Source organism: Choloepus didactylus, chromosome 20, assembly GCF_015220235.1.
Source record: "Choloepus didactylus isolate mChoDid1 chromosome 20, mChoDid1.pri, whole genome shotgun sequence".
NCBI classification, from domain to species: Eukaryota; Metazoa; Chordata; class Mammalia; order Pilosa; family Megalonychidae; genus Choloepus; species Choloepus didactylus.
In genome coordinates, this window is record NC_051326.1 from 11,914,446 (window position 1) to 11,931,635 (window position 17,190).

Consider the following 17,190-nt stretch of genomic DNA (forward strand, 5'->3'; position numbering starts at 1 on the left):
ACTGGACATCCAGGTGGTAGTCATTCAAGAATAAACTCTGCTTCTACCCCAGAAACTCTGCTATAAACTGAGAAGATGAAATGTCTTGATGTACTAGAGGCTGTGGAATACAACCAAAATGATAAATAATGGGTTTTGTTATCTTCTACTACCAAGCAATGCTTCTCTTCATACTCTCCCCAGCACCACCAGAAAGAAGTAGTGAAAGCCAAGATATGTGAAAGAGGCCAAAGAATATGAAGTTAGAATTCAAATTCGGTTCAATGATGTCAAGTAGGATCCAGCCTAGCACCCCACTAACATCACCCCAATAACTACTATGTTTCCTAAGGTATTCCTTAAGTATATTTGACTAATATTAAGCCACTAATGTGTTTGTAAATACATACACATATTAACCCTAAGGAACCACTATAGACTGGGTACTCTCAGTGATGGTTCTTGTGGGTGTAAACCCATTGTAAGTAGGATCCTTTGATGAGGTTACTTCTGTTAAAGTGTGTCCCACCCTCAATCAGGATGGGTCTTAATCCTATTACCGGAGTCATTTATAAAGGGAATGAATTTAGACATGAAAGAAAGAGAGCACGCGCCGAGCCACAGAAGCAAGCTGAAATCAAGAAACCCATAAGAGAAGGGAGAAACCAAGAGACACCACCATGTGCCTTTCCATGTGGCAGAGGAGCCAAGGATCACCAGCAGCCAGTCTTTGGGAAAAAAGAATTGCTCTGATGTCTTGATTTGGACATTTTCCTATACTCTTAACTATGAGTGAATAAATTCCCATTATTTAAGCCAAATCATTTCATGGTATTTGTTTTAAGCAGCTTAGGAAACTAAAACACCCTCTCACTTTTAAAATGTCCCTCTTTCAAAACGGTTTTATCTTTACTTTGCTTGATGTAGTTAAATACACTCCTTGTAAAAAACAACAATGCATCACAACTTCCAAACAGCCCAGAGGGGTGTAAACTAAAAAGACAAAGTTTATCTATTCCACAATCCTCCAAAGCCCTTCCCCCAAGCCAAAATGAACAAAACAAACGTCACTAAAAGTTTTTCGAGGGGTATTTTTGGATAAAATTTGTACTTATATGTAAGCATGTGTATATATATAGAGAGAGAGATAGATATAGATATAGATATATATTAATTTCTTTCACACAGATCATATAAAATAGACTGATTTGCAAATGGTTAATATAATAATATCTTCTCCATCTTTCCATATCAACCTAGGTAAATGTATCTCATTGTTAAGGGCTTCACAGTATTCTTTTGTATGCATGGATACACAATAATTTATTTTAGCCAATTCCCCACTAAGGGACATTTAATTTATTTCTTTTAATGTTTCACTTTGTTTGGAAATTAAAGACAATGCTCTGATGAATATCCCCGTATATTCAACATCAAATACTTGTACTTAATACGTTTTGAATAAATTCCTAAATGTAGAATTCCTGGGTCAATGGTAATATGTACTTGAAATGTTAAAAAATAAAACCCAAACTACATTTCAAAACCTGTAATCCCACTGAGTATAAGTGCCTCACAGCTCCAATACTGATTATTATCCAAGTTTTTATTTTTGCCAACTTGATAGTTTCTTTAAAACAGTATTTTCTTGCTTTAATTTCCATTTTTTCACTTATAAGTGAAGCTAAGAAACTCTTCTAATTTTTATTGGTTACTTTCTCATTCTACTTTTTTTCCTCTGCAAATGGAATGTTCCTATCTTTTGCCAATTTTTACAGAAAGTTGTTATTCTTTCTTCTTATTTTTAACTATTTTTTATATATTCAGAAAACTTGTCCTTTGACATATGTGTCACAAATACTTTTTCCCATGTTGTATCTAATAATTTTAAAGAATGTTTATTTGCCATGTGCAATTAAAATTTTCAGATAGTCAAATCTGTTCATTTCTTTCTTTATGGTTTCTGGACTTCTGTACCTCACTTAGAAATTATTTTCTCATACTAAGATCATAAATATCGTGACCTTGTATATTCTCCCAGTACTTTTACAGTTTTTTTTGACAATACAGAATTTAATTTGGGTTACAGAAATATGTGTAAAATCCAGCTGGTTTTTCTTCCCCTCACAGAGCTAGCCAGTTGTCAAAGACCATTTATTAAATAATCCATCTCTTCCACTACTAATATAAAATATCATCATTGTCATCACCATCATCATCACCATATACTAAATTCTCATTTCTATATAGGCCTAAGTGTGAATTCTCTTTTCTGTCTAACCGTGCACAAATTCTTGGGCTTTAATAATAATAGCAATAATAATAATTTTCAATATATTTAAAAATCTGGTGAGGCTTCCTCATTACACTTTCCCTCTAGAATTAAGCTTTCTACTCCGTGATTTATTTTCCAGATGAAAAGCAGAACCTTTTATTAATGTCTCCTTATAAATTTGTAGGAGACTATAATTGGGACTTTTCTTAATCTATAGATTAATTCAGAGGAGAACTCACAGCTTTACAATTATGAGTCTTATCACCCATTAGTTGTAAAAGTAGTTAGCAGTCCAGCAATAATAGTGGTAAACAAGACTGCAACTAAAAGTTGTTGAGCACTTACCATGTGCCAAGCCTATTTGATAAGACCTATTTGATTATTAAAATAATGACAATAACCTTGTATGATAAACCCCATTATCTCCACATCATTGACGAGGAAATTAAGGCTCATAGAGGTTAAGCAACTTGTCCACAGTCACAACTAATAGGTAAAGTAATTGAGATTTAAATTGAGGCAATTTGACTTGAGCCTGTAGTCTAAATCATAACACTGTAATTTTAAAAAAGGTGTATCTCTCATTTATTCAACTGCCCTCCTCAAAACTTAACTTTTTGTTTTCTACTTTTAGATCCTGCATGTTAGTTGTTTAAGTTAATTCCTAGAAATACATAGTTGCTATTTTAAATGGGACCTCTTCTTCCATAATATTCTAATTTATTATCATTTGTATAAAAGAAAACTATCCATTTTAGAAAATGAACTTTGAAATTGTCCACATTACAGAATTCTCTTATTGTCCCTAAAATTTTTTCAGTTGATACTCTGAGTTTTCCAAATATACATATCATGAGCAAATATTCTTAGAAATTTCAATGTCTTTTCCAATATTTCTCTCTCTCAATGTCTAACTGAATCAATCTTGAATACCTTAATACTGATATATTATTCTTTTGATGTGCTGCTATATTTCATTTGTAATGTTTTCTTTATGATCATTGCCTAAGTAACACTAGTTTACAGTGTTCTTTGTATTTCCTTGATAGGCTTGGTGTCACTGTTTTTGCTACCTTTTCAGCTTTCCTTCTTTTTCTAGGCTTTGGAACAAAGTTTTGCATCAAAATGATCATATCCTTTAAGATTAAAATAATTCACCTATCAAACTGCCCAGAATTAGTGCTTTTTGTGACATTTACAGAATTTATTTTTCCACAATAACTATCCATTTAGATTCTATCTCTCCTGGGGTCAGTTTTTTAAATTTGTATTTTCCCAGTAAATCACTTGGATTTATTTTAAATGGTACTAAATAATTTTCTGTACTTGCAAATAACCTGCAATAATTTGTGTCACTAAAAGGAAATCTAAAAGCAAGCATATAAATCAACCTTATTGGAAAACACTCACAGCCAGGATGAGTTAAATGTATTAAATTGGAGAAAAATACTGGTATATACTTTTCTTATTCAGGCCATGGGCTTTGGAAATAAACCGTTTAATAGGGCTTTATAAATAGCGAAATGTTACCAGAATATTCATACCCAAAAACTGTAAATAAAAGAGAAATTAAATCAATACTATGAACCGCTTAAAAGAAAAAAAGATTTTTTGCTACAAGGTCCTGAATAGTTTTTAAATAAGGTAATTATAGTATATGTATTAAGTAGTTATGTAAAACACAACTGAAAAAAAAAACAAACACAATAAAATTGTATGAAATGTTCTTAAGTTTTACTACCCTGGGGTCATCTAACTTTTCTAAATATCAAAGTAGAAAGTGGCATTCCTCTCTCTAATTAGCTTATTCAAATATTAATTGAACATTTAATGGGCCCTTATTATGAGCTGAGCACTGTGCAGAGATACAGACATGGTTAACACATAGTACAGTGGCTTAACAAACTTATTCTCTTTGCCCACAGTTTCAACATGACACACTTAACAATATATTCATGGTTATACATAAAAACATTAAGAAATATAAGCAGCCCCGCTAGAACTTTACATCACAAACCAGCAAATACAAAACAGTTGAGTATCAAACATCAAACACACATGACTATTGATACAAATATTCATAATGCTTAACTTACCACTATTCTGCATTAATTTTTAATCTGACATCTCAAATGGGATATCATTTCCTTCTATATGATAAGGATTTAAATAAAGACAAATTCTAGAAAGGCTATGAAATCACAGCTTTGAAAAGGGTCAGAAAAAGGCAAAATTAACTTCCTTTCTACAATGTTTAATGAAACTTTAATACAAGAAAACAAGATACTAGAATTCTGGGATGGGAAGAATTATGAAAAAAGCAATATGCATGCTTTAAAGAATATAACTCATAAAAAGATCCTTTGCCCAAATACTAGAATGCTAATGAATAACCAGCAAAAAGTTAATATTCATGTTGTCATTCTTGGAAGAAAATCTTATCTATAAACACTATGCATTTGCACTTAATCTTTACCAAGATCTAAAGTGATATGAAAATTGGAAGTACTCTGATAAGGAATACACCTACCTGTGCACACGATTCTTCGGGTGTTTTGGCACTAACTGAATAAAGTGCTGGGAGATCTAGTCTGTGCACAGAGAATTTTTCTAGAGTGTGCAAAAGTGCTGGAGCAAGGTGAGAAGTTTGACCTGAGCCTCGTTCTCCAGACAACAATAATCTTGGCCTGTAAGAGGTTGGCTGGTGATATGGTGACCTGGAATACATGTAAGACGTAATTATTTCAAAACCATGTGTTCTGAAGAGCAATATGAAACATTAAGTAAAATATTTACATTAAAAGAAACTTGATATTCATAGAACTTTCTTTTCTTTCTTATTTTTGAAGTACAGTGAATTACTTTTTCATTAATTATACCTTTAAAATGTTGACACCTCTGACCATATGAATAACCAAGATGCAAAAGTAAAATCCATTCTAAAAGAAAGAAAACCTGGATATTTATCCTATCATCTCAATTACATTAACTTGAAAAATGCTTAGGACATTGTCATTTAGTTATTAATTATCCAAGGCCAAATGTTAACCCTCCACCTTCTCTAACAAAGAGGTGGATCAGAAGATTATTCAAAATGTAGTATTTATTCAGCAATGACAAATTTTGTTACTGAAACAGTGAATACAAAATTTTTGTTATCCTAATATATGACATCTAACATCCTATACTATAGGGCACAAGTTTAGACAAATATATTAACCAAACTCAACTTATAGTATCAAGATCTACAGCACTATTAAAATGATAAAAAAAAATCCACCTATTATTGAAGACAGCACTGTGCTAAAAAGTCTAGACAATGCAATAAGTATAAGGAAAATTAAATATGGAACTAATGGAAAGGAATAGAAAAAAAAAACTGTTACTTAAGGTAAAGGATATGATTATCCATAGAAAATCAAGAGAAACAACTATTATCAGAATCAACCAGCAAATTATCAAGACAGAAGAAAGAATGAGAAAAATCAAGAGATTCTTTAAACACCATCAATAACCAATTAAAAAAAATAAAGAAGGAAAGGAGATCCTATTCACATTTGCAGAAACAATACAAAAGGTAAAGCAAACAATATTAAGCAATAATCTTAGCAAGAAAAGCATGTAACCAAGGCAGGGTTAGAATCAGGGCGGTGGCTGGTTGATGAGCAAAGGGAAAATTTCAAGAAGCTGTCAGGCCACAAGGAGAAAGGTACCTGAGAAGAACAGCAATAAACAGTACATGGGAACCAACCAACCCCCTCTGAGTGAGTCATCTAAAATGAAGCATCAACGAAGGAGGCAAAAGGGGAGGGTAGCAAAATAGTTAATAAAAATTACAAAAGGAACAAAAACCTACAAAAGCAGATTGCCCCACAGTGCGAGAGCCTCTCGCCTCTCAACTCTCTTTTCTTGTGAGAATGTTCACATGTCCTCAACACATGCATTCTTAATAAACTTTCTATCTGTTTGCTCTATCTGTCCTGTGCCCTTTAATTCTTTCTCACGGCATGGCCAAGAACCTAAGAACTCAAATTCAGCAACAAAACTATACAGAAATATATCATGAGCCTGAACACAAAGAACAAATATAAAATGAAGTCCATTTTTCCTGACACATACACACTTTATTTCATAACATTCAAATCAAAATCCAAAAAGAATTTGTTTTGGGTGGGGGAAAGATTTAAAACTTACCCTCAACTTTACCTGAAAGAATAATCAAATAAGAACACCAAAAATTTCTTGAAAAGTTGGCTAGCTCCAATTTTAGAGCATTCATACATGGTTCAGTGACAAGGGTGCCATACAGATTACTTGTTCAATTTTCTTAGCATTCTATGAAATACACAGTATTGTGTTATTAAATAGATAAAGAAACCAAGGCTCAGAGAGGTTAGGTATATGCTCAAGATTGTACAACTAGGTGGGAAAGTTCAAATTCTAATTCTACATGATTGCAAAGCCCAGGTTCTGAATCTCTGTGTTAAGATTTGCCCTATTTTATAATGAAATGTATGACAGAATAGCAATTATTAATAGAATGTAGAATATATCAAAGAAAAGAAACACAGATCAATGGAACAGAACAGACAGCTGAGGAAAAACATCATAGTAACTGAAACAATTTTACGTAAGGTAATAAGCATAAAAAATAAATGGGAAGAATTGTGGGAAGAGGGCAGAGTAGGAAGAACAGGAATCAGTCCCTCCACCAGAACAACTATTATAGGCAGGAACTATCTGAATCAACTATTTTGAAACTCCAGAGTACAATAGAGCACTGTGAAGTATTCAGGGAAGAGGAGGAGGAAAGGACTGATAAATTGTGGTAAATACCAGAAATTGCTCTCTCCTGGTGGTTACCATTGCCCAACCCCACTCTCACTGGAAGCCACAGTGGGATATGGCCCCGGCATAGCTTGCTGGTGCCAGAAAGGGACATAAAAATCTAGTTCCCTGAGATTGAATGGGGTGGGACTTGGCTGAATTACTGATCATTGCTTTAAATTAGCTACCTCAGATCACTGTGGGCCCAGTTCTGATGGTGGCCATTGTTCCAACCTGTCCTGGACACAGGTGGCAAAGACTATTCAGTGCACTTCCTCAGAGCTCAAGAGGACAGATGAAGTGCTGTATTTGCTGGGCAGGTGCACAGTCAAGACAGTAGAGCTTTGGGGAGCCATAGAAGAAGTTCCTGGCACCCTCCCTGACCTCTCCTTTACGCTCTCCCCAGGGTAATTTGGACCCAATTTGTTTCCTTTGTGGGTCCCTGGCCTGGTTCTGGTTGGGAAAGACTGACTTAGATAATTCCTCTCCAGTGTGCCCCACATCAAAGAATTTGCCCTCCAGGCAAAAGCAGCTTGAGACAATGAAAACAGCAAAGAAACAACTGAGGCAGGTGGCCTGAGGCAAATACTTAGCTACTTTAAGTACTATAGGGAAACATCCAGGGGAGGGAGAAAGTTTGTTCCTGGCAAGTAGAGGGGGCATTCAAACTCCTGAAAACAGGGGAACTTCTAAGGCCTCTAGCAAGCAAAAGACCAAGACAAGACACCCTGCACTTTGAATCTGGCTTGGGCTGAAATTCCTGATAGGAGGGCTGAATTCTGAAGGAGAACACCAACCAAAGCAAAACCAATTTGCAAAGATGGTGCAAGTTGCTTTTCCCTTAGGTTTGTGTTTCCTTCAGGCAATCAAGAAAACCTTTATCACATCACTAGCTGAATACAAACTCAAGAAACAGACATCTCAGGGAATAAATCCCAGAGTTAACATTTTAAAATATTAAAATGTACAGTGTGCAACCAAAGATGACAAAACAAAGAAGCAGGAAATGATGGCCCCTCCGAATGAAGAGAATAATAATCCTGTAAACCTCAACCTTCTGGACATCCTGGAAAAAGACCGAAAAAATGAACTTCAATATAGTCAAGAAGATAAAGGAAAATACAGAAAAGAACTAAAGGATATCAGGAAAATGAATGATATGAGAATTGCAATAAAGAAACAGAAATTCTGAAAAGGAACCAAACAGAATTATTGGAGTTAAAGGCCACAATAACTGAAATGAAAAATTCCCAGGAGGTTTTCAACAACAAAACTGGAGCTGGCAGAAGAATAAACAGTGAACTAAAAGACAAGACAATTGAAATGATTCTGGCTGAGAAGCAGAAAGAAAAAATAATTATAAAATGTGAAAATAGCCTAAGAGACCTCTGGGACACCATCAAGCATACGAATACAAGCATTATGAGACACCCAGAAGGAGAAGAAAGAGAGAAAGAACAAAAGGAATATTCAAAGAAATAATGACAGAAAACTTTCCAAATTTAGCAAAAGACTTAAATATGCACATCAAAGAAACTCAGAGAACACCAAACAGGATAAAGGTGAAGAGAAGTACATCCTGTCACATACTGATAAGACTGTCAGAAGCAAAGGACACTGCTAGAGCTCTGAACTGCAAGAGAAAAACAATGTGTTATATAAAAGATAGTCCCAATTCTCATCACAAACCATAGAGGCAAGGAGGCAGTGGATTGAAAACTTAAAGTGCTGAAAGAAAACAACTACCAAACAAGAATCTTTTATCTGGTGAGACGTTCAAAAATAAGGGAGAGATTTTTCAAAAATAAGGGAGAGATTAACACAATCCAAGATAAAAGCTAAAGGAATTGATTACCATTGATTACCACTGAATCTGCCTTACAAGCAATGCTAAAGGGAGTTCTTAAGACTCAAAGAAAAGGACATTAGAGAGTGTTTTGAAAAGGCAGAAAGGAAAAAAAGGACCTCCAATAAAGGTAATCATATGGGTAATTATAAATAGCATTACTACTGTACTTTTTGGGATGTAACTCCTCTTTTTACTTCCTACAGCTGCTAAAATACAAATATGTAAAAAGTAATTATAAATATATGGTTTTGGACATACGATACACAAAGATGTAAGTGGTAATAAAAAAAAGTGGCGGAGCACAGAAGCATTGCAACAGAGTATGTGAATGCTATTCAAGTCAAATTGGTATCAAAGCAAATACAGCTGTCATGTATTAGGATGTTAAATTTTAACCCCATGGTAACCACAAGGAAAATACATGAAAAATATATCAAGAAAGAAATAAGAAGAGACTCAATATGGTACAATACAAAAAATCAAATATATATGAAAATAGTTTTAAGGGAAGAATTGAGGATCAAAAAAGGTATAAGACTGACAAAGAATATAGCAAAATGGCAGAAGAAACTCCTGTACGATTAGTACTTAGTTTAATTGTGAACAGATTAAATTCTCCAGTCAAAAAACAAACATCAGCAGAATGGATAAGAAAAGCATGACCCAACTATATGCGGTGTACAAGAGACTCACCTTAAATTCAAAGACATAAGTAGGTTTAAAGAGAAAGGATGGAAAAAAATATCCCATGCAGTAGTAACCAAAAGTGAGCTGGGGACGATACACTAGTATCAGATAGCATAGACTTCAAGTGAAAAATTTTGAGAGGGACAAAGACAGTCATTATATACTGATAAAGGGTTCAATTCAACCAGAAGACATAACAATTATAACTATATATGCAACTAACAGCAGAGCCCCAAATATATGAAGCAAATACTAACAAATTTGAAATGAAAAATTGATGATTCTACATTAATAGTAGGAAACTTTAATATAACACTTTCAATAATGGTTAGAACATCTAGACAATAGATCAATGAGGAATAGAAGACTTGAACAATAGATACTCTAACCTGACTAGACCTAACAGACACATAGAACACCTCACCACAGGACCAGAATACTATTCTTCACAAGGGCACATGGATTCTTCAACAGGATACAACATATCACAGATAACAAAAAAAGTCCCAATAAATTAAAAAATATTGAAATCATACAATGCATTTTCTCCAACTACAATGGAATGAAGCTAGAAATCAATAACAGAGGGAGAAATGGAAATTCACAAATATGTAGAAATTAAACAATGTACTCTTCAACAACAACGGGTTAAAGAGGCAATTACCAGAAAAATTAGAAATTAGGTGAATGAAAACGAAAATACAACATAATAAAAGTTGTGGGATGAAGCAAAGGCATCTAAATGCTTATATTAAGAAAGAAACAGATTTCAAATAAGAAACCTACCCTCAAAACTGAAAAACTAGAAAAAGAAAAGCAAACTAAACCCAAAGAGAAGAAAAGGAAGGAAATTACAAAGATCAGAGCTGAAATAAATGAAATAGAGAATATATAAATGTAAAGAATCAACAAAACCAAAAGTTCGTTCTTTGAAAAGATCATTAAAATTGGCAAAACTTCAGCTAGATTGATGAAGGAAAAGAGAGCACAGAAATTTAAAAATCAGAAATGAAAAAGAGGACATTACTAACAACCCCACTGAAATAAAAGGGACTGCAAGAGGATACAATACCCAGTATATGTAAACAAATTAGATAACCTAGATGACATGGACAAATTCTTAAAAACACTCAAACTGACGCAAGAAGAAATAGGAGATCTCAATAAACCAATAACCAAGTAGAGACTGAATCAGTAATCAAAAATCTCCCAACAAAGAAAAGCCCAGGACCAGATGGCTTCACAGGAGAATTTTATCAAACATTCCAAGAAGAATTAACACCAGTCCTGCTTAAATTCTTTCAGAAAATTAAGAAGAGGAAACACTCCATATTTCATTTTAAAAGGACATTACTCTAATACCAAAGTCAAGTAAAGATACCACAAGAAAACTACAGACCAATATCTAATGAATATAGATGTAAAAATCCTCAATAAAATACTAGCAAATCAAACCCAACAGAATTATACACCATGATCATGTGGGATTTATCCAAGGTATGCAAGGTTAGTTCAACAAAAGACAATCAATTAATGCAATGTACCACATTAACAGAATGAAGGAGAAAAACTACATGATCTCAATTGATGCAGAAAAGGCATCTGACAAAATCCAGTACCCCTTCTTGATAAAAACAGTTACAACACTAAGAATAGAAGGAAACTTCCTTAACATGATGAAGGGCATATATGAAAAACTCAAAGCAAACATCATACACAATGGTAAAAGACTGAAAGCTTTCTCTCTAAGATCAGGAACAACACAAGGATGCCCACAACCACCAATGATATTCAACCTTGCACTGGAAGTTCTAGCCAGAGCAATTAGGCAAGAAAAAGAAAGGCATCCAAATTGTAAAGAAAGAAGTAAAGCTTTCCCTATTCACAGATAACACGATCTTCTATAGAGAAAATCCTGAAAACTCCAAAACAAAGTTCCTAGAGCTAATAAATGAATTCGGCAAACTGGTGGGGTTCCAGATCAATACTCCAAAATCAACAGTGTTTCCATATACCAGCAATGAACAATTGGAAGAAGAAATTAAGAAAAAAAATTCCATTTACAAAAGCACCCAAAAGAATCAAATAACTAGGAATAAATCTAAACAAGGATGTAAAGAACTTGTACATAGGAAATAACAAAACAATGCTAAAAGAAATTTTTAAAAGACCTAAATAAATTGATGGACATTCCTTATTAATGGATTGCAAGATTAAATATTAAGACGCCAATTCTACACAAAGCAATTTACAGTATCAGCACAACCCCAATGAAAATTCCCATGTTTTTTGAAGAAAAAGGTTCTGCAATCGGAAAAGAAAATCATCAAATTTATATGGAAGGGTAAAAGTCCCTGACAGACAAAGCGATATTGAAAAATAAGAATGAAGTTGGAGAAATCACACTTCCCAATCTTAAAACCTATTAAAAAGTCATAATAATCAAATAGCATGGTACTGGCACAACGACAGACATGGAAACCAATGGAATCAAACTGAGAGCTCAGAAATCAACCCTCATGTTTATGGCCAACTGATTTTTACAAGGGGTCAAAGACCACTCACCTGGGAAAGAATAGGCTCTTCAACAAATAGTATTGGGAAAACTGGATTTCCATATGCAAAAGAACAAAGGTTGCCCCACCTGAGGAATTCCTGATATTCTCTCAAGCACTAGGGACTCCCAATTTAATAAGCCAAATCCTCAATCTTGAGGCTGGCCTTTATGAAACTTATTTCTGCAATGGCGAAGCTAAGTTATTTATAATTATGCCTATGAGTCACCCCCAGAGAATCTCTTTTTTGCTCAGATGTGGCCTCTCTCTCTAAGCCAACTCTGTAAATAAACTCACTACTCTCCCACTACGTGGGATATGACTCCCAGGGGTGTGAAGTCTCCCTGTCAATGTGGGACATGACTCCCAGGGATAATCCTGGCCCGGTCATTGTGGGATTGACAATGCCTTCTGGACCAAAAAGGGGTATAAAGAAATGAAACAAAATAAAGTTTCAGTGGCTAAGAGATTTCAAATAAAGTCGAGAGGTCATTCTGGAGGTTATGCAAACTTCAACCAGATGTTGCAAATTGCCACAGTATGCCAAGCTCCAACCAACAGTATTCCTGAAAACCCTAAAGAATACACTGGGCTCTATCTAAGAACCTGTAAATGTATTACTTAGTAAGTTTATATTTTTTTCAGAAACTTAAGGCCTCCAGATTGTTCCTAAGTCAGATAAGCCCTGAAACCCAGAGGTACCAGTCTCTCCAAGAGTATCAACCAGTACCTTTCCTCCACCCCATAAGATCGACGTCCCTTTCCAGCACAAAGAACCTAAAATGGTCATTGCTCAGATATCCCTGAAGATTGAGAGAATGATCAAATGAGAGGGAAGAAGTGTAACTGAGAAATTAGGATTTGGCTAATGACTATGACTACTGACTCATCATATTGATATTTCTTTTTAATTTCTAGTATATCAGAACAGCCAGAAGGAAATACCTGAAATTGCTGAAATATAATCCAGTAGACCTGATCTTTGCTAATGATTGTATAACTCTATAGCTTTTATCATGTGAACATGTGATTGTAAAAACCTTGTAACTGACACTCCCTTTATCCAGTGTATGGGTAGATGAGTAATAAAATAATGACATACAGGAAAAAATAATAACAATAGGTTAGGGATATGGGGAATAAATATACCCCTAGGAGTACTTTAATAATCTTTCATAAGTTTAACAAATGTAACAAATGCAACTACTGTTAAAAAACTTACAAAAAAAAAGAGTGTTACCAATTTTAACAAATTTTCCACACCACTGCAAATGTTGGTGGTGGCATGGTATATAGGAATCCTGTACTTTTTGCATGATTTTTCTGTAAACCCACAACTTCACTTAAAAAAAAAAGAATGAAGTTGTACCCCTCTGTCACTACATATGCAAAAATCAACTCAAAATGAGTAAAAGATCTTAAAATATAAGAACTAGAACTACACAACTCCTAGAAGAAATCATACGGAAGCATCTTCAGAACCTTGTGTTAGGCAATGGTTTCTTAGACTTTACACACAAAATACAAGCACCCTAAGGGAACAAAAGATAAATAGGACCTCATCAAAATGAAAAACTTTTGCACCTGAAATGACTTGACACTATACAGTGGGAGAAAATATTTGGATCATATATCTGATAAAGGTTTAATATCCAGAATATATAAAAGAACTCCTTCAACTCAACAACCAAAAGACACACTCAATGAAAAAACAGGCAAAACATTTCCACAATGAGATATCATTTCACACCAACAGAATGGCCTCTATTAAACAAATAGGGAACTACAAGTGTTGGAGAGGATGTGGAGAAATAGGAACACTTATTCCCTGATGGTGGGAGTGTAAAATGGTACAGCCACTGTGGAAGACAGTTTGGCAGTTCCTCAGAAAGCTAAGTATAGAGTTGCCTAATGACTGGGATATACCCAGAAGATCTGAAAGCAGGGACGCGAACGGACATGCACACTGATGTTCGCAGCATCATTTCCTATTGCCAAAAGATAAAAAGTGACAATCATTTTCATTCAATCAAATGATGAATGGATAAACAAAATGTGGTATATACATATGATGAAATATTATTCAGCAGTAAGAAGGAATGAAGTCCTGAAGCACATGACAACATGGATGAGCCTTGAGGACATTATGTTGAATGAAATAAGTCAGCCATAAAAAGGACAAACATTGTATAATCTCACTAACATTAACTAATTATAACATGTAAACTCATAGACATAAAATACAGAATAAAGGTTACCAGGATATAGAATGAAGCTAAAGAACTGGAAGCAGTTGCTTAATATGTGCAGAATTTTTAACTAGGTTAAACTTAAACAAATTTGAAATGGATAGAGATGACAGTAGCACGTTATTGTCAGTACAATTAACAATGCTAAATTGTGTGTTAATGTGGTTGAAAGGTAAAGCTTAGAATCATGTATGTCACCAAAAGGAAAGCTAGAGTTAAAACATGGGAATGTTTAACACAGCGAATCTTGTGTTGGACGATAACTATGATTAACACTACAAATATTAAAAAGTTCTTACATGAACTAGAACAAACGTACAATACTATTACAAGGAGTTAATAATGGAGTGGTATATCAGAAAAAAATGTACCTATTGCAATCTATGGACTATAGTTAACAGCAATATCTTAAAATTCTTTCATCAACAGTAACAAATGGCCCACATCAATACTAAGGGTCAACAATAGCAGGGGACAAGGGGTGTGGGAAGTTTTGGGTTTTCTTTTTTATGCCAATTTTTTTTTTGAATAACGAAAATGTTCTAAAATTGAGGAAAATATATGGAGGATTCAGATCCTCATTTCACAGCATAAAAAAAAAATACTAGGTGGACTAAAAAATAAAATTAAATTAAAAATACTGAAAAAAATGAATATGCATTTGAGTCAGAAGGACTTTTAAATGCAAAAGCAAAGTAGAACAAAAGATTTCATATATTTTTAATTCATCAAAATCTAAAAACTTTTGAACTCAAAAATTACAATCTGAACTAAATGGCAAACAACCAAATGGGACAAAAAAAAATTTACCATAAAAAGGGAAAAAAAGGGTTTAATATTCTTAATATATGAAGAACCTATTGCATAGTGTTTTTTAAAAAAAACCTCCATGAGAAAAAGACATAAACTGACAATTTAAAACAACAGAAATATAAAAACATTTTGAAAATGTTAATTCATTCAACAAACATTTGTAGAAAGCCTCTTATGCTGAATGCCTCAGTCCTAGCACCCAACAATACCACTGTCTTCATAGAGCTCACAATTAAGAGGTATTTAATGGAAAAAGGAACTATACAGATTACAATAATTCAGTGCCATTAGTAAGTGGTGTGATTTCAGTGCAGGTACTCTGGGAGATTCATAGCGTCCTTTCCCGGAAAGTGTTCGCAAAGCAGAGACCCAAAGACTTGGGGGCAGAAGGGATAAATTCTAAGAAAGAAATAATTGGATGTATAAGGGACCACAGATTAGAAACAGCCTCATTACCCTTTGGGGTAATGATATAATTCATGCAGCCATCTTCTTTTAAGGTACTGGAGCAATGTAGGGGTAAAGTTGCTGGGGTTGGAGTAGGGAAGAGGGAAGGAGAGTCAGACTACAAAAAGCCTCGTAAACCATGTTAAAAGTCTGGAATTCTTACTGAAGGTAATGGAGAACCACTAAGGTAGTTAAGCAAGAGGAGTGACATAATCAAATACGTGTTTTGGGAAGATCATGCTAGCTCAGTATGACAAAGGGTTTGGAAAGAAAGCAAAACAGGAAGAAAGACTAGTTTGGAGACTGCTATAGAAACTCTGGCAGGAGATAATGATAGTTCAAACAGGGGTAGTGACAGAGGAAGTGAGTAGCAAGAACTTGAGATGAGACTTATATAGTAAGAAAAATCAACAGGATTTGGTCATTGACTAGAAACAAAGGAAAGAAAAAGGAACAAGTTCAAGATGAGGTCCAATTCTAGCTGGGACAACTGAATGGATGGTGGCACCATTCAAATTTACAGACTCACAAGAAAAGGGGAGAGTTCAGTCATATGCTGAAAGATCTGTGGAAGACAGGCAGCTGGACAAAGTCTAAAGCTCAAGAAAAATCAAGGCCTGAGAAAGATTTGGTAGACATTAACATAGAGATGCAAAAATTAAGAAAATAATGAGAAATATCTTTTATCTGTTAAGACTAATGAACTTAAAATTAACCTTAATATTCATTATTATAGTAGAAGATGGGAAAATTGGTGCTCTCATAACTAGTGGGAGTGAAAAATTTACAACTTTTCTGAAATTAATTTGGTAAATCTAAATATGCCAAAATGCATGTATAAGAATATCATGCACATCACTGCCCTCCCCACTACGTGGGATCTGACACCCAGGGAGATTTACCCAGGGTGTAAATCTCCCTGGCAATGCAGGATATGACTCCCAAGGATGAATCTGGACCAGACATCATGGGACTGAGAACATCTTCTTGACCAAAAGGGGGATGCGAAATGAAACAAAATAAAGTTTCAGTGGCTGACAGATTGCAAAAGGAGTCGAGAGGTCACTCTGGTGGGCACTCTTAATGCACTAATAGATAACCCTTTTTAGGTTTTAATGCATTGGAATAGCTAAAAGCAAATACCTGAAACTAACAAACTGCAACCCAGTAGCCTTGTGAAGACGACTGTATAACTATTAGCTTACAAGGGGTGATAATGTGATCGGTAAAGCCTTGTGGATCACCCTCCCCTTTATCTAGTGTCTGGATGGATGAGTAGAAAAACGGGGATGAAAAACTAAAGGAAAAATAGGGCAGAAGGGGGGGGGATGATGTGGGTGTTCTTTTTTCATTCTTCTTTTTTCCCATTCTTAACTTCATTTTTTCAGGTACCTGGAAAATGTTCAAAAACATAGATGGGGGTGATGAATGAACAACTATATGATGGTAATATGAACAACTGATTGTACACTTTGGATGACTGTATGGTATGTGAATATATCTCAATAA

The 17,190-nt window shown here is 34.5% G+C and overlaps 1 protein-coding gene across 8 annotated transcripts in view; it reads right to left on the reverse strand.

Annotated features, from left to right (window-relative positions):
- Positions 1-17,190, reverse strand: part of ATAD2B (ATPase family AAA domain containing 2B) — a 207,189-nt gene that overhangs the window by 74,197 nt on the left and 115,802 nt on the right. For all 8 annotated transcript variants that reach the window (XM_037812951.1, XM_037812948.1, XM_037812949.1 and 5 more), the window contains one exon: positions 4,785-4,971. In XM_037812951.1, the coding sequence (XP_037668879.1) occupies positions 4,785-4,971 (187 nt within the window). The remainder of the gene's footprint in view (positions 1-4,784; positions 4,972-17,190) is intronic.